This window comes from Bufo bufo, chromosome 2 (genome assembly GCF_905171765.1).
Source record: "Bufo bufo chromosome 2, aBufBuf1.1, whole genome shotgun sequence".
NCBI classification, from domain to species: domain Eukaryota; kingdom Metazoa; phylum Chordata; class Amphibia; order Anura; family Bufonidae; genus Bufo; species Bufo bufo.
Genome location: NC_053390.1, coordinates 773,252,084 through 773,270,545, shown reverse-complemented (window position 1 = coordinate 773,270,545; position 18,462 = coordinate 773,252,084). Strand labels below are relative to the sequence as shown.

General features: G+C 43.7%; 1 protein-coding gene across 1 annotated transcript in view; it reads right to left on the bottom strand.

Moving 5' to 3' along the window:
- Positions 1-13,683: 13,683 nt before the first annotated feature.
- WDR1 (WD repeat domain 1) overlaps positions 13,684-18,462 on the bottom strand; it is a 48,413-nt gene continuing 43,634 nt past the window's right edge. The window contains exon 15 of the mRNA XM_040419102.1: positions 13,684-14,253. Coding sequence (XP_040275036.1) covers positions 14,144-14,253 — 110 coding nt within the window. The 3' untranslated portion in view covers positions 13,684-14,143. The remainder of the gene's footprint in view (positions 14,254-18,462) is intronic.

The following is an 18,462-nucleotide window of genomic DNA, read 5'->3' as shown; positions in this document are numbered from 1 at the left end:
TTATTTTACATTTGTGAAATAGTTGAATCAATGTAGAAGCCAGAAAGATAGCAGAAGGAGAACACACGGTAAGATAAGCTTGTTGCAGATTTGTCAAGAGCCAGTAAATCTTGCAAGTCTCCTGCAGCCTGAGCAACTCTATGACACTCCCACAATTCCTTCTGCCTGTCTTTGCGGCTAGAAAAGGATAATGCCTTACAGGCAGTGGACTAGTGAGACCCCTAGTGGTCATGACTTTGCAGCTTGTTTTTGGGTGGATTCGGACAAATATTTTCAACAAAGTGATTTACAGATTTAATAATTAGACCTTTTCCTAAGAAATTAGAATAATTTATGCAAATATGCACTCTTGACTCTGTAAAGAAAAAATAAAATACTCCTCATTCGCCTGGAAATAGATAAGAATGCAGTAAAATACTCCTCCCTTACAATAGTGCTGCCCCTGTACTCTTAATAAAATAGTACTACTTACTGTACCTTTGTCATCTAGCACATTTAAAAACGTTAATTCCTCTTGTTTATCTGCTACCATGTCTTGAATCCAAAACCTGCTACTTTGGCGCATGGTGGTTACACCCCTGGCATAGACCTTACCATTCAGCCACAGGCTCAGCCATCGTTCAGAGTGGATTTGCTTTGGCAATGTGATTTAGCAAGTAAATACACAGTCATTCTGACTTTGAACTTGGCAGTATACTAGTGTTAGGGACCCATCTGCGGAAGCCACCTTGACGCCTGGTAGATGGGCCCGACACACGTTTGATCAAATATGTGCGCTAAGAGCTTCCATTGACTCATTTATAGTAGGTATTGTACCACTTTTATTTAGAATGACCCCATTTCTTCGCTCTTTTGTTTGTATGTACACTGCTCAAAAAAATAAAGGGAACACTTAAACAACACAATGTAACTCCAAGTCAATCACACTTCTGTGAAATCAAACTGTCTACTTAGGAAGCAACACTCAGTGACAATCAATTTCACATGCTGTTGTGCAAATGGGATAGACAACAGGTGGAAATTATAGGCAATTAGCAAGACACCCCCAATAAAGGAGTGGTTCTGCAGGTGGTGACGACAGACCACTTCTCAGTTCCTATGCTTCCTGGCTGATGTTTTGGTCACTTTTGAATGCTGGCGGTGCTTTCACTCTAGTGGTAGCATGAGACGGAGTCTACAACCCACACAAGTGGCTCAGGTAGTGCAGCTTATCCAGGATGGCACATCAATGCGAGCTGTGGCAAGAAGGTTTGCTGTGTCTGTCAGCGTAGTGTCCAGAGCATGGAGGCGCTACCAGGACACAGGCAAGTACATCAGGAGACGTGGAGGAGGCCGTAGGAGGGCAACAACCCAGCAGCAGGACCGCTACCTCCGCCTTTGTGCAAGGAGGAACAGGAGGAGCACTGCCAGAGCCCTGCAAAATGACCTCCAGCAGGCCACAAATGTGCATGTGTCTGCTCAAACGGTCAGAAACAGACTCCATGAGGGTGATATGAGGGCCCGACGTCCACAGGTGGGGGTTGGGCTTACAGCCCAACACCGTGCAGGACGTTTGGCATTTGCCAGAGAACACCAAGATTGGCAAATTCGCCACTGGCGCCCTGTGCTCTTCACAGATGAAAGCAGGTTCACACTGAGCACATGTGACAGACGTGACAGAGTCTGGAGATGCCGTGGAGAACGTTCTGCTGCCTGCAACATCCTCCAGCATGACCGGTTTGGCATTGGGTCAGTAATGGTGTGGGGTGGCATTTCTTTGGAGGGCCGCACAGCCCTCCATGTGCTCGCCAGAGGTAGCCTGACTGCCATTAGGTACCGAGATGAGATCCTCAGACCCCTTGTGAGACCATATGCTGGTGCGGTTGGCCCTGGGTTCCTCCTAATGCAAGACAATGCTAGACCTCATGTGGCTGAAGTGTGTCCTGCAAGACGAAGGCATTGATGCTATGGACTGGCCCACCCGTTCCCCAGACCTGAATCCAATTGAGCACATCTGGGACATTATGTCTCGCTCTATCCACCAACGTCACGTTGCACCACAGACTGTCCAGGATTTGGCAAATGCTTTAGTCCAGGTCTGGGAGGAGATCCCTCAGGAGACCATCCGCCACCTCATCAGGAGCATGCACAGGCATTGTAGGGAGGTCATACAGGCACGTGGAGGCCACACACACTACTGAGCCTCATTTTGACTTGTTTTAAGGACATTACATCAAAGTTGGATCAGCCTGTAGTGTGTTTTTCCACTTTAATTTTGAGTGTGACTCCAAATCCAGACCTCCATGGGTTGAAAAATTTGATTTCCATTTTTTAATTTTTGTGTGATTTTGTTGTCAGCACATTCAACTATGTAAAGAACAAAGTATTTCAGAAGAATATTTAATTAATTCAGATCTAGGATGTGTTATTTTTGTGTTCCCTTTATTTTTTTGAGCAGTGTATAATGGCGTGCAGCCATTTTGTTTTTTGTAATTATGTTTGCTTCATGGATATGCACCTGTGATTCTGAAGTTCTAGTCTAGATTCTCTTGTAGTATATATTGAGGGTAGCGCATCTTTTAGACTGAACACGCCCATCTACCTGGGGCTTCTGAGCAGAGTACGTATGTAGCTGGTCTCTACACTGCCCTGAATATTGTAGGCTTAGGTAAGTCCAAAGAGAAGCAGTATATTTAGTGTTAGGGACCCATCTGCGGAAGCCACCTTGACGCCTGGTAGATGGGCCCGACACATGTTTGATCAAATATGTGCGCTAAGAGCTTCCATTGACTCATTTATAGTAGGTATAATACCACTTTTATTTAGAATGACCCCCATTTCTTAGCTCTATTGTTTGTATGTATAATGGTGTGCAGCCATTTTCTTTTTTTTATAATTTTTGAACTTGGCTTGACAGCAAAGTCAGACATCAAAGTCAAACATCATTTGAATTTCTCTTCTAGCTAGGGTATTTAAAAATCTTTATTTCATTTTTATGTTTGCTACTGGATCTTACCATTATTAGGTGGGGATTTTTTTTGGCCATGCGATTTAGCATATAAATACACAGTGTAACAAATAGTTTTTTTCCAAAAATGGCGGCTACATGTGTTAAAAAGTAAAAATCACCCATAATGCTATCCAGACAGCTAATCAGCAGCTAGCCAGTCCCTGTGATGTCACAGCCCTAAAAAAGCCTCATCGGTGTCAGCCATTTCACTGTAAGCTGAGCATAGAGATGTGATAAGCACTAGGGACAGTGTTCAAGAAGCCTTAAAATGGTGGAATATTGGATAGGGAGAGTGCAGGGACAATGCGTGGATAGTGTAGGGAGATCATAGGAAGAGTTTTTACACACTGTAGGGTGAGCATAGGGAGAGCACAGGAAGATTGCAGGAACAGTGCGGGCTGTGTAATCTGAAGCTGGAGGGATCCATAGGAGACAGCCCGCTTTGCATTAATCCCTGTGTAGGGCACAGTGCTATCTAATTGAACAGCGTCCACCTTGTTTAATAGATAAGCAATTCCATTAGGCCATGAGACAGCGGCAGGGTGGCAGCATGCGGCTGAGCCAGCAGGGTGGAAGCAGTGTGAGATCTGGAGCCAAACTTGCCTGGGGTAGACCGTCTGCTACTCAGGAGCCTACCTAACGACGCACGGCTTCATAGAGGCAGCGGCAGCCAGTCATCATGCAGTGGTGGTTGTAAAATGCCATACTTGCCAGTGTGGGAATTTTTATGGCCGGAAGACATCATCATAGCCATATGTAGGATCTGTGGGCAGAAGGTGAAGCGCGGCCAGGGTGCCAGTGTTGGCACCACGGCGCTGCATCAACACATGGAGGTCACCATAAAACCGTGGCACTAATACAGTGGTACAGCCTGACGCATCTCCCAGCGGCCCACACCTCTTCTCCAGCTGTCAAGGCTCCACCACCACAGCAGTGGGGAACTGTGTTTCCTTCCCATTGTCTACTGGTTCTAATGTTCCTCCTCCTCCCACTCCTCATCACGCATTTCACCAGCAATCGATCACTGGGGCTAGTGCAAAAAAAACAACAGTATGCGTACACTCATCCAACAGCACAGAAGCTGAACATACTCATGGCCAAGTTACTACAGTACCTCCCTTTCCGTGTGATTGACTTTGCGCCTTTCAGAGAACTGATGGCTTGTGCCGAGCCAAAGTGGAGAGTCCCAAGCCGTCATTTCTTCTCAAAAAAATCTGTACCAGCCCTGCATACTTATGTACAGCAGAAGGTAGGCCAGTCCTTGAGCCTGTCGGTGTTTGGTACAGTTCATGGCAGCGTCGACGTGTGGAGCTGTAACTATGGTCAAGGACAATATATGTCCTTTACGGCCCACTGGGTAAATGTGGTTCCTGCCCAGGAAGTCCAGCAACTTGGCCAAGTGATGGCACTACCGCCTCCACGTTCTCATGCAGTGATTCCGGCGCCAATGTCCTCCTCGGACCCCTATGATCAGTTACTGATGACCTACCCAAAGGATAGGTCATCATTATTAAAATCTCGGAAACCCCCTTTACCTTAACTGCTCCATTTAAGGATTTGATCAAAGAAGGAGTCAGAACATCTAAAATATCTTATTGCAACATGCACAATTATATGAGGTTTTCTGTTTGCCTCTCCAGCTCTAATTACAAACTACAGAAAAATATAAATTTCTTGTGATCAGCTTCATAGAATTAAATAGTTCTAAAACTGGACCTATGCGTGGAAAAGTAGGAATTTTTTGGGGCTATCCCTGTCAGTGATCTCATATAATTAAACATTCAGTTAAGGGGTTTTCCAGGTTATAGATATTTAATTGAATAGAAGCAAAGGTGCAACGATCAGCTGATGAATGAGCAAATGTTTCTGAGCAGCAGATTGTCCTGTATAAACAGAGATCTGCTGCCCAGAAACTAGGATTCCTTCTGGGGACAAGAGATCACTTTAGCAAATGCTTGTCCCAATAGAAAAGAGATGATTGCCGCATGTATATGCAGCTCTCACCTCCTTTGTGATCAGACAATTATTTCAAAGATTTGGTTGGTTTCCAAAACTACCTGAAACGGCAGTCCACGTAAAAGGACTATTAGTTCAGGTGTTGGACTCTCACCAATCTGATATTGATGGGATAGTATCTCATCTATGGTTTATTGTCATTGCTCCATCTTGTGACAAGCCATACATCTGTGTATCATCAAATAACAAGGAGGGATTTTTATGCTCTGGGGGTAAGGAACGAGGATAGAGGCAGCCTAGTGGGGTGGGGTTTTCAAATAGTTCATAGGGCATGTAATTTTACCAGTGATTTCACAGTTTTGCCTGAAAAGGATTTCATTGACATTTTTAAATCTGTGAGGAATTGATGCAAAAGTTACTTTTATTAGAAAGTTGAAGAAATTATCATAATGAATAAGCTTTTTTTGGGCTTCTTTAGTGGACGTCTATTGAGGGAGTACATGCTGCAGATTTCCCACCTTGGAATTGGAGATGGAAGTTCCGCAGCATTTAAAGTAGCAGCAGCGGATTCATGTTATCCACATGCTGCATAAAACATTCTGTGGGGAAAATAATGTGCAACGTAGAATTCAAATCTGTAGTATATCAATTCATGCTGCAGGTTTCCACTGTGGACTTTACCATTTGCATAGAGTGAAAGCTGCAGCCAGATCTACAAGTTCTTCATGAAGAAAAAAAAAAAATTGTGCATCTCTGGTGTGAACTCTCACAGTTCCACCATATGTAATGGACTGACCATGCACGCGTTGTGCATGTAGTGCACCTATTGCAGTCATATGATGATCTTAGGCTACACTAAAATAGGGTCTCAATACCGGAAAAAAAATGCTTCAGTTTTGTCCCCATTCATTGTCAATGGGGACAAAATGTAACTGAACAGAACAGAGAGCTCCAAAATGCATTCCGTTCCGTTCTCATACTGGAGATCAAACCAGAGAGCAAACTGGGATGCAGAGCAAGACGGATCCGTCATGACCCACAATGCAAGTCAATGGGGACGGATCAGTTTTCTCTGACACAATCGAAAACAGATCCATCCCCCATTGACTTTCAATGGAGTTCATGACGGATCAGTCTTGGGTATGTAATAGATAATACAACCGGATCCGTTCATAACGGATGCAGACGGTTGTATTATCAGTAACGGAAGCGTTTTTGCTGAGCCCTGCCGGATCCAGCAAAAACGCTAGTGTGAAAGTAGCCTAAGCCAAGTTGAACCACGGGAGGTCCATCTTATATACACTAACATGGCCCATTGTACTAGCATTAGTAGCTTCATCGGCAGTACTTTTTGGTCTGCTTTTTCAGTATATGACTTGTGGTGGACCTTTGATCGTTCCAAATCCATTCAATGCAATGAATATTATAAACTATGGTTTGTGCATTATAATTATGCATTGCCAAGTACAGTACAGAGAAACACCATGTACATTAGACTGCATGCACTTGCAATAATAGGCTAAAGTAACCTTGAGCTCCAATCCTCTGGGAGATACAAAGACTGATTTATGAAGTTCCACCACTGACCCAGGACACTGTTCATCTTATTAGCTAACCGTGCAGTTTCTCATCTGCTTCAGATCCTGTCCACACAAAGAATATTCTACTTCTGTCATGTGCATGCTCTAGAGGTTCCTGCAAGGTCAGCACAATCCTGTCTTGCTGTAGTCATTATTTTTATGATAGGGTGGCCAGTGAGAAGAAGCAGTCATCTCCACTCCAATATCCCTCACAGTCCCATCCTCATCTACGTAACTAGGAGTGGAGGAGTCACTGCTTTCTACAAGTAGTCAGCACACTCCTTATCTGCTAAGATCAAGATCCTGGTGATCTGAACTGCTTCACGTTTCCACAGCCACCTTAAAGGGATGGTTTTATTAGAAAATGACCAAGTCAAGCTTTTATGTTAAACAATTTTTATACATTTTTGGCATTTCCTTCTCTAAATTTTCCAAGTGTTCTTTTTAAAATGTAGATAACCCTGAAATCTAGCAGTTTTCACACTGACTACTGCTCCTCAGTATAGGCTGACACTTCTCGTTATGTAGAGATCACTTCTCAGCAGTCAGCAAATTATCAAAGGTAGGATTACAACAAAAGGTTACGTCTGTTCCAACTAGAGGAGGAGAACAGAAATTGGCAGCTATTAATGGCCACCTCAGAGGGTCAGTATATTGTGCTATACTGTTATTTAGTCCTGCTGGGATGGTATTTTGCACTATGGTATTGCTGGCTCTGCCTACTTGTGTTGCCCTGCCTTCTGTTAATTTGGACCTGCCTACAAAATGGGGCCACTTTAAGTTCCCAGTCTACCCCTGCAAGCAGGGAGAACTTGCCAACAAGTACCAAGGAACAAAACCACCAGCTAAACATTGTATTAAGAGTCTGGTTCGGAAATGGCATCAAACTGTCTCAAACATGGAAGAAACTGAGGCCTTCATCGATCAGGACGGCTAAAGTTGTGAAATTCAGCAGCAGATTGCAATTAGCCCCCAAAAATCAACTCAAAGTCTGTCTCAGCAAGTTGGTGTATCAGGAACGACGTGTCAGCGAGTGCTGAAACCTCCAAACCTGAAACCGCACCAAATAACGTGTGTGCAGGAACTGAGAGTCCGACAAAGCTAATCACGTAAATTACTGGACTTGGAGCTGACTGTGATTGCTGACAGACATTTGGACCCATTGCTGGACTTCATGACGGACGAAGCTCAATACCACTTATCAGGTCACGTAAATACCCAGAATACGAGGTAATGGTCCCCTGAAAATCCCCATTTGACTGACAAAACACCACTTAACGACCAGAAAACCGGAATTAGACTTACCGGTAATTCAGTTTCCATGAATCCACCATGACGGCACACATGAGAGATTGACCCTTGACCTCTGTAGGGGCAGGAACACAGAAAGGTTAAATTGACCCCTCCCACCACCATACACCAGTGAGTTCCAGAATACAGTGCTCCGACCCACTATAAGTGTAACATGCATAGGGAAAATATATATATATATATATATATATATATATTTTTTTTTTTTATTTTTTTTTGGGGGGGTGGTATTTCCTCATACCTCTATATTATTTTTTATTATTTTTTTTGGGTGGGTTATTGTGCAGTCATGGTGAATTCATGGAAACTGAATTACCGGTAAGTCTAATTCCGGTTTTCCATTTCACCACCATGGCGGCACACATGAGAGACTTACCAGGCTTGTAAAACTTTACGCCTGAATGAAAGATCCGAGGATCTGGATAAGTCCAAACTATAGTGTCTTACAAAAGTATTCATACTAGACCAGGTGGCTGCTCTGCATATTTGTTCCAGAGAAGCCCCTGCTCTTTCTGCATATGAAGAAGAAATTGCCCTGGTAGAATGGGCTTTAATTCCTATGGGGCAACGAATACCCTGGATTTTGTAACAATCTGAAATCGTCAGTTTGATCCATCTAGCGATGGTTGCTTTCGATACTGCCATTTTCTGTGAAAGAAAGCTGTTTTCTCTAATAGATTTTTTAAAGAGCTATCCTCCAATGGTTCAAATGGAGCCTCTGTAAGTCCTTTAAGAATCGTATTTACAGTGCTGCCCATAATTATTCATACCCCAGGCAAATTTTGACAAAGTTACTTTTATTCAACCAGCAAGTAATTTTTTGACGAAAAAATGACATAGGTGTCTCCCAAAAGATAAGATGAGTTACAAGAGACATTATTGTGGAAAAAAAAAATTCTCAGCTTTTATTTACATTTGAGCAAAATGTGTCCAGTCCAAAATTATTCATACCCTTCTCAATAATCAAAAGCCTTTATTGGCTATTACAAAAATCAAACGCTTCCTATAATTGCAGACCAGCTTTTTGCATGTCTCCACAGGTATTTTTGCCCATTCATCTTTAGCAATGAGCTTCAAATCTTTCAGGTTGGAGGGTCTTCTTGCCATCACCCTGATCTTTAGCTCCCTCCACAGAGTCTCAATTGGATTCAAGTCTGGACTCTGGCTGGGCCACTCCAAAACATTAATGTTGTTGTCTGCTAACCATTTCTTCACCACTTTTAATGTGCGTTTTGGGTCATTGTCATGCTGAAATGTCCACTGGTGTCCAAGGCCAAGTTTCTCTGCAGACTGCCCGATGTTGTCGTTAAAAATCCGCATGTATTGCTCTTTTTTCATGGTGCTGTTTACTGTGATTAGGTTCCCTGGTCCATTGGCTGAAAAACACCCCCAAAGCATTAGGTTCCCACCACCATGTTTGACAGTGGGGATGGTGTTCTTTGAGTTGAAGACTTCTCCTTTTTTACGCCAACTGGACACTTTTTGCTCAAATGTAAATAAAAGCTGAGAAATGTTTTTTTTCCACAATAATGGCTCTTGTACATCATCTTATTATCTTTTGGGAGACACCTATGTCATTTCCCGTCAAAATATTACTTGCTGGTTGAATAAAAGTAAATGTCATAATTTGCCAGGGGTATGAATAATTATGGGCAGCACTGTAAGTCCCAAGAAGGCATCCGGGGTCTGATTAAAGGTCTTAGTCTAGATGCGGATCTAATAAATCTCCTGATCAATCTATGACTGGCCAGTTCAATGTCAAAGAAGGCACTTAAGGCTGAAATCTGAACCTTCAGGGTAGACTGAGGCCCAGCTCTAGACCCCTTTGAAGAAAGTCTAGGATCTTCTGGCTATTGGGCTCTGGTTAGGTGTCTCCTCTCCACTCCAGGTACAGAATTTTCTCCATATTTTGAGGTAAATAGAAGCGGCTACTTTTTTTTCAACTTGCCTTGAGTGTAGATATTACCTTCTCAGAAAGGCCTCTGCGTCTTAGGATGTCGGATTCAAGATCCATGCCGTTTGCTTGAAGAGCTCCGGACGTGGATGTGAGATCGGGCCCTGGACCAAGGTAGCCTTCCTGAGTGGAAGAATTAATGGTTCCTGTGGAGATAGTTTCATTAGTAGCGAGAACGGGGTAATTAAGATTAGTCTTCCCGACTCTTGCATGGATTTCTGTAGAACCCTGGGTATTAGCTGGAATGGGGGAAAGGCATAAGAGAGGTCCCAATTCCAGTTTTGGGAAAACGCATCTATTGCCCAAGGATTGTCCCTTGGGTTCAGGGAGCAAAATAATGGGACTTTTGCTTTTAGTTTGGATGCGAATAGGTCTATAGATGGATGACCCCACTTTTCTACCAACAGGTTGAATATCTCGATGTTTAAGGACCATTCTCCCTGATCTATGGTGGTCCTGCTCAGGAAATCTGCTATCAAGTTCTGTTCTCCTTTTAGGTGAATGGCTGAGACAGATTTTACTTCTCTGCCTAGGAGAATATTTTTGCAGATAGATTCTGTAGTTTTACTGATCTTGTACCACCCTGATGTTTTAGGTAGGATACTGTTGTTACGTTGTCCCAGGTACTGAAAATAAATGAGGGGGTAGATAAATAATACACTTCACCTCCCTGACTGGCAAAGAGGACTTTCTCTCTCCTAGCCACTGCAGGGGCAGGAACACACTGGTGGTGGGAGGGGTCATTTTAACCTTTCTCTGTTCCTGCCCCTACAGAGGTCCGGGGTCAATCTCTCATGTGTGCCGTCACGGTGGTGAAATGGAAAATTGGCATTTGGTGCGCAATGTCAGGAACACGAATAGTGGGCCCAATTTTCTTCAGATAAGCTGTGAATACCACAATTTACCTGGACATCTCTGAACAGTTTTACAGCCAATTAACACCAGAAGAAAAAAAAAATGTCCTGCTTTCTCCAACAAGATGGGGCAACATGCCACACCTCACGGATCTCACTGGCACGGGTTCATGAACTGTTTACGGAAGAGTGAACTGTGAGCAAGGGGTTATGGTCACCACGTTACGCAGAGCTGTCCACATGAGATTTTTTATCTGTGGGGAAATTTAAACCAGAAAGTGTCTTCTAACAATCCACACTCAAAGAGAACATCACAAACACTATCTCCAGCATCACTGCTGAAGAGCTGCCTCCAGTATCAGCCCCCATAATCAGACGTGCCCAAAGAAGCAAAAGGCCTGAACGGGGACCACTTTCAGCATCTTTTGTGACATGGGGATTAAAAAAAATAAAATATATAAATCCACGTGCTTGTTCATCTTGTAAGACTATTGCTGGAGGTGAAGTACTTTTTTGTGGGCCACCCTGTATTTAAAAAAAAAAAAAAAAAAAGAAAGAAAAGAAGGGAGGTGCAGAAACAGCCAAGCAGTTACTGTGAAGTGACTGGACATGTAATATGGAAATATCCAAGTGCTGGGCACCCCAGATTTCATGTTCAGTAGTTAGTGTTTTTCAGGTTATATCGCACTTTTTAGAGAAAAAAAAAAAAAAACTTGCTAAAAGTGCCTGTGGCTTATAGTCAGGGTGGTTCAGCAACACCCCACCTGCTTCTGTAATGACTCGCACTCCTTCTGCCATGCTCGCATACACCGGAACTGAAGCCTGCATCAATGCACCTGCCTGAGAGCTCTACCAGTGGGCAGTAATGCTGGATGGTCTGTGGCATCCAGAAGTCCAGGCAGGCTTTGGTTCACAGTCCTCAGAAGACACTTCGATTGTGATCCCGAAGATGCCCTGGCCGACGTAAAGCTCTGGAAGGGAGGATGATTGAGTGATGGCTGATATCACCACCAATCCAACATGCCTCACTTCCAGAGCTTGCCATTGGCCATGGCAGCCCCGTGATCACAGTCTGGGCTAGAACTCTCAGCCAGGTAGGTAGCTGCATTGATGCAGGATTCAGTTCCGGTGAATGAGAGCAGGTCACAAGAAGGAAAGTGTTAGGCCTCTTGCATACGACTATGTATTTTGTGGTCTGCAAAAAACAGATCCGCAAAAACCTTCAGTTTTTTTTGCGGACCCATTGAAATGAATGGTTCCGTATATGGTCCGCAAAAAAAAAATGGAACGGACACGAAAATAAAAAATAGGTTTGTGTGCAAGAGGCCTAATAGTGAGGTTTTAGTAAAGAAAATAGGTGTGTGTGAGGGCTCATGCACACGAACGGATTTTCTTTCCGCTTCCGTTCTTTTGCGGACCCTATGCGGAACCATTCACTTCAACGGGTCCGCAAAAAAAAAACGGAAGGTACCCTGTGTGCATTCCGTATTACCTTTCCGCAAATGACAGAGCATTACATGAGACGCCAGCCTCCACTGCGAAAATTGAAACCATTTGGCTGCTGCATAAAGATTCGAGACATATCGAATATACAGAAATACAAAGGAGGGTGAGGTTTTTATACACCACGAGGGACGCCTCTGGTGGAGACGCTGAAGCAACCATACAGTGAGAACTATTTATTAATATTTGCAAGTAAATCAAGCTACATATCATCTAAAGGATCATCGTTTCTTTATAAAGGACTGTTGTTTTTTACATTCAATTATTCAAAGGACTGTTCTTTATATTGATGGACAGGTCGAATATTTTTAATACTTCGATTTTTCTACCAAGTTCATATTCACTGGTTTAACCACTACACCGCAAGGAGTATACATTGGACCATAACCATTGACTTACCTATCTACCTAGTACTACTAAAGTGCAACCAGTAGTTCGAAGTCTCCATTTTTATTTTTTTATTGTTATTTGTACAATTTACATATAATTGCTGCATAAAACTGTAAAAGTGTATATTCATCTATTATCTATTTATTTTTTTCCATTTTATTTGCATAGGTCTTATCGATTTTATGTACAGTATACATCAGTATACTATTAATCGATTTTTACCATTTATTCGAATAAATTTTACCCACTCAAGTTCTTGGTCTTAAATGTGTTTTGCATGGAGAGTGCTGGTTTATTTATTTACTCAAGTTACTGTTTCCAATCCACAAAAAACGGATCGCATACGGATATGTTTTGTGGAATAACGTAACGGAGGAGGACTTAAATAAGAGAAAAAAGAAACTCCGATACGGAACAGCGGATCCGTGAAAAACAGACGGCAAAAGAACAACGGTCGTGTGCAAGAGCCCTGAGAGAGATGTATATGTAGCAGTGCTGTGTGTATATGGTAGATAGACAGAGAGATATAGAGTCAGCTGTGTAGCAGAGCTGTGTGTCTCAGGTGTGCAAGTTACGGACATTGGCCCCTCCACTTCAATAAACCACCAGGGGAAGCTTTAATAAGTTGAAAATATTTTTTACTAATATGTGGTCTAAACTTGGGATGCGTCTTACGGTCTGGCGAGTCTTATAGTGCGGAAAATATGGTATCTTTCCTCAATGTTGGTTAAAGACGTAAATCTCTCATGAAACAAACTCCATACAATATCAAAACAGGCTAGTGCAAAACCTTCGACAGGCTGCAATTTACATCCCAACCACTGGGTGGGACAGACACACTGCGTAGACATCTCGTGACAGAGTACTGAGAATTTATTTTTTTAATTTTTTTTAAAAGCTGGTCATCTCGAGACATCTTTGAGTCAAATGAAAGGTGAGGAAGGACACATCAGAATAGGTTTACCTAATCCAAATCCCATGTGCGTAGGATGGTACAATCTCTGTAATGGATTACTTGCATTTAGATATAGAATTAGAACCCAATTACACGGTAATATCCAGGAAGTCACCAACTCCTTAGCATTAGAAGAGACCCACAAAGCAAATTATACATAAAAAAAAAGTTTATTTTCTGTTATGCACCCAGTTATCATCTGAAGGGTACTTGTTTTTTTTGAGGCAACAGTTTCATGGACAAGCAGAGCAAGAAAACACAGTAGATGCACACCAGGATTGTAAAAATAGATCACAACTATTGTCACCATGGCAGCCGATACGGAAAGTACAGCGCACAGTACAGTCTCTCCCGCCTGCAACCTTCCTGCGAGTGCTACAGCATTTGGCCTGTTACCTCTGGAATGTCAATGATAGAATCTGACATGTAAGTGCTATTCATCTGCAAGCAGTCACTGACTAAAGCTTTTTTTTTTTTTTTTTTTGAAAGTACATGGGTTATAGACAGACACACCATTTATGTCTGCAGAATGAGAATGCAGCCACGTAACCACGGAGCATAGAACAGAAATATATATATAATTTTTTTTTTTTTAATAGAATTTCCAATTGCAGTAGTCCTAGCTATGTCCTGCCAGCATATACTCGGTGCTCATTTGTAGGTGACTGTCCATTGTTTGACACAAGCATCGTGGGACACGGTGGCCAGTGTGTGCTCGTCCAGCCAAGCCAAACCGCTGACGTGGTGTAGTCGATGGGTATCTGTAAAATTTAAAAAAGGGGGAGGTCAGTTAGTAAGGTTGTTTCATGCCATTCGAAATGTGCAGTAGTTGCAGTGCGCCATCAGCTAAAACTACATACAGGTCCTTCTCAAAAAATTTGCATATTGTGATAAAGTTCATTATTTTCTGTAATGTACTGATAAACATTAGACTTTGATATATTTTAGATTCATTACACACAACTGAAGTAGTTCAAGCCTTTTCTTGTTTTAATATTGAAAACCCAAAATTCCTATCACAAAAAATTAGCATATCATGAAAAGGTTCTCTAAACGAGCTATTAACCTAATGATCTGAATCAACTAATTAACTCTAAACACCTGCAAACGATTCCTGAGGCTTTTAAAAACTCCCAGCCTGGTTCATTACTCAAAACCGCAATCATGGGTAAGACTGCCGACCTGACTGCTGTCCGGAAGGCCATCATTGACACCCTCAAGCAAGAGGGTAAGACACAGAAAGAAATTTCTGAACGAATAGGCTGTTCCCAGAGTGCTGTATCAAGGCACCTCAGTGGGAAGTCTGTGGGAAGGAAAAAGTGTGGCAGAAAACGCTGCACAACGAGAAGAGGTGACCGGACCCTGAGGAAGATTGTGGAGAAGGACCGATACCAGACCTTGGGGGACGTGCGGAAGCAGTGGACTGAGTCTGGAGTAGAAACAGTGTACAGGCGTGTGCAGGAAATGGGCTACAGGTGCCGCATTCCCCAGGTCAAGCCACTTTTAAACCAGAAACAGCGGCAGAAGCACCTGACCTGGGCTACAGAGAAGCAGCACTGGACTGTTGCTCAGTGGTCCAAAGTACTTTTTTCGGATGAAAGCAAATTTTGCATGTCATTCGGAAATCAAGGTGCCAGAGTCTGGAGGAAGACTGGGGAGAGGGAAATGCCAAAATGCCTGAAGTCCAGTGTCAAGTACCCACAGTCAGTGATGGTCTGCCATGTCAGCTGCTGGTGTTGGTCCACTGCGTTTTATCAAGGGCAGGGTCAATGCAGCTAGCTATCAGGAGATTTTGGAGCACTTCATGCTTCCATCTGCTGAAAAGCTTTATGGAGATGAAGATTTCATTTTTCAGCACGACCTGGCACCTGCTCACAGTGCTAAAACCACTGGTAAATGGTTTACTGACCATGGTATTACTGTGCTCAATTGGCCTGCCAACTCTCCTGACCTGAACCCCATAGAGAATCTGTGGGATATTGGAAAGAGAAAGTTGAGAGACGCAAGACCCAACACTCTGGATGAGCTTAAGGCCGCTATCGAAGCATCCTGGGCCTCCATAACACCTCAGCAGTGCCACAGGCTGATTGCCTCCATGCCACGCCGCATTGAAGCAGTCCTTTCTGCAAAAGGATTCCCGACCAAGTATTGAGTGCATAACTGAACTTTATTATTTGACGGTTGACTTTTTTTGTATTAAAAACACTTTTTATTGGTCGGATTAAATATGCTAATTTTTTTATAGGAATTTTGGGTTTTCATGAGCTGTATGCCAAAATCATCAATATTAAAACAAGAAAAGGCTTGAACTACTTCAGTTGTGTGTAATGAATCTAAAATATATGAAAGTCTAATGTTTATCAGTACATTACAGAAAATAATGAACTTTATCACAATATGCTAATTTTTTGAGAAGGACCTGTACAATGGGGTAACTTTTAGCAAATTATTAGGAACAAATGATAAACTGATCCATGTCAATGTCCTGCCGATCACCTGATCGCATAAACTACTGATCACCTGACAAACAAGCAAAATGCTCGTTCATGCACCACATAAAATCATTGTTTGCGGTCAGCACGTAGCCCTGTGTAAACAGGCATTTGCAGTCGACAAACAATGAAGCTGTACAGGGATGAATGATCGCAGTATGGTGACGAACGATCATATTAATGATCATCCATCCGCATAAAGAGAAGATGACTGCTGCAGCTAAACAAGCGGGCCAATGGTTTGTACCCAATCACGGCCCATGTAAATAGACCTTTAGGCTCTATTCATTTATAAGTCACATGAAGGATCTTAAAGGGAGTCTGTCACCTCCATATGGCCATATACAGTGCTTACATTGTACACCTATACATGAATGTAATGGTACATTTGTCTTGGTCTTTACACTTGCAGAAGCTGGAAAAACGAACTTTGATGATATGCAAATGAGCCCTCGCAAGTGCCCAGGGGCGGCGTTCACGGTGTTGGTGCCCAGGCTGCTCTGCCTTCTTTCATTGTTTCCCCGCCCCAGCCTCTGCATATGCCCTCCTATTCCCTTGCATCATCCTTCGGTCCGGCCGACATCCTGCGCACTGCCTCCGGGCCGGGGCATGCTCACTGCGATGCACAACTACTGCGCATGCTCCGGTGAACAGCGCAAAACTAGCGGCAATGTGGCGTTTGCCGGCGCATGCGCAGTAGTTAAAAGCGATGCAGTGCCCACAATGGGCATCAAAGTGCGCATGCTCCAGCCCGGCGAGGCATTGCACAGTCGCGGAATCTCGGCCGGACCGAAGGATGACGCAAGGGAATAGGAGGGCGGGGGACAATGAAAGAAGGCAGAGCAGCCTGGGCACCAACACAGTGAACGCCGCCCCTGGGCACTTGCGAGTGCTCATTTGCATATCAATCCAGCTTCTGCAAGTGTAAAGACAAAGGTACCAAAACATTCACGTATAGGTGTGCGATAGGACAATGTAAGCGCTGTATATGGCCATATGGAGGTGACAGACTCCCATTAACTGCGCTCAACTGACCATAAAGACTTGTAATGGATCTGTTGAGGTCCCACAAAACATCTTCTACAGTGTTGTACACCGGCACCTGGATCGGAATACTTTTGTAATTGCATGTAATTACAAAGACTAAGCCCTCTTTCACACTTGCGTTGTTGGGATCCGGCATGCACTTCCGTTGCCGGAGGTGCCTGCCGGATCCGGAAAAACGCAAGTGTACTGAAAGCATTTGAAGACGGAACCGTCTTCCAAATGCTTTCAGTGTTACTATGGCACCCAGGACGCTATTAAAGTCCTGGTTGCCATAGTAGGAGCGGGGAGCGGGGGAGAGGTATACTTACAGTCCGTGCGGCTCCCGGGGCGCTCCAGAATGACGTCAGAGCGCCCCATGCGCATGGATGACGTGATCCATGTGATCACGTGATCCATGCGCTTGGGGCGCCCTGACGTCACTCTGGAGCGCCCGGGGAGCCGCACGGACGGTAAGTACACTGCTCCCCCGCTCCCCGCTACACTTACCATGGCTGTCAGGACTTTAGCGTCCCGGCAGCCATGGTAACCACTCTGAAAAAGCTAAATGTCGGCTCCGGCAATGCGCCGAAACGACGTTTAGCTTAAGGCCGGATCCGGATCAATGCCTTCCAATGGGCATTAATTCCGGATCCGGCCTTGCGGCAAGTGTTCCGGATTTTTAGCCGGAGCAAAAAGCGCAGCATGCTGCAGTATTTTCTCCGGCCAACAAACGTTCCGTACCGGAACTGAAGACATCCTGATGCATCCTGAACGGATTACTCTCCATTCAGAATGCATTAGGATAATCCTGATCAGGATTCTTCCGGCATAGAGCCCCGACGACGGAACTCTATGCCGGAAGACAATAACGCAGGTGTGAAAGAGCCCTAAGGAGTTGTTCAATGGAATCTATCTGTATAGCGCCACCTGCTGTTTCCTCTTTTTCTAGTTTATCTACCCTGCTGATTGAGATGGAAGCACATGCTCAGTTCTATCCTTCAACTGCCAGTAGCTGTAGCAGACAGGACACCCCCCTAAGCCGACAGCTGGAAATAAATCTAGGAGAACAATTGGAGAAATTAATGAGGGAGATCTCCTGGATCCATGTGAGGTAAATGTACTAGATGATGTCCGATTTTTTACACTAATTAACAGGGTACAGATTTAAAACACTGGTGCTGTACAAGGGGAGTGAGGGGTGATGAAATAGGGACGGTGCAACATTATCCCATCAGGTTTTCCAGTGTGGACCTTATGACTGGGAGGACCTGACATCTGACTGACGGATTTTAATCTCACACATTTTATATATATTTCCATTCACCTTGTGGTCATTGTAACACTCTGGTTTGGATATTTTCCTTGATTTCTTATAACTGGTAATTGGACTATTACATTTTTAACTTGACACGCTATGATGTAGCAGGGTTGTTTTTTTTTTCCAGAAAAATG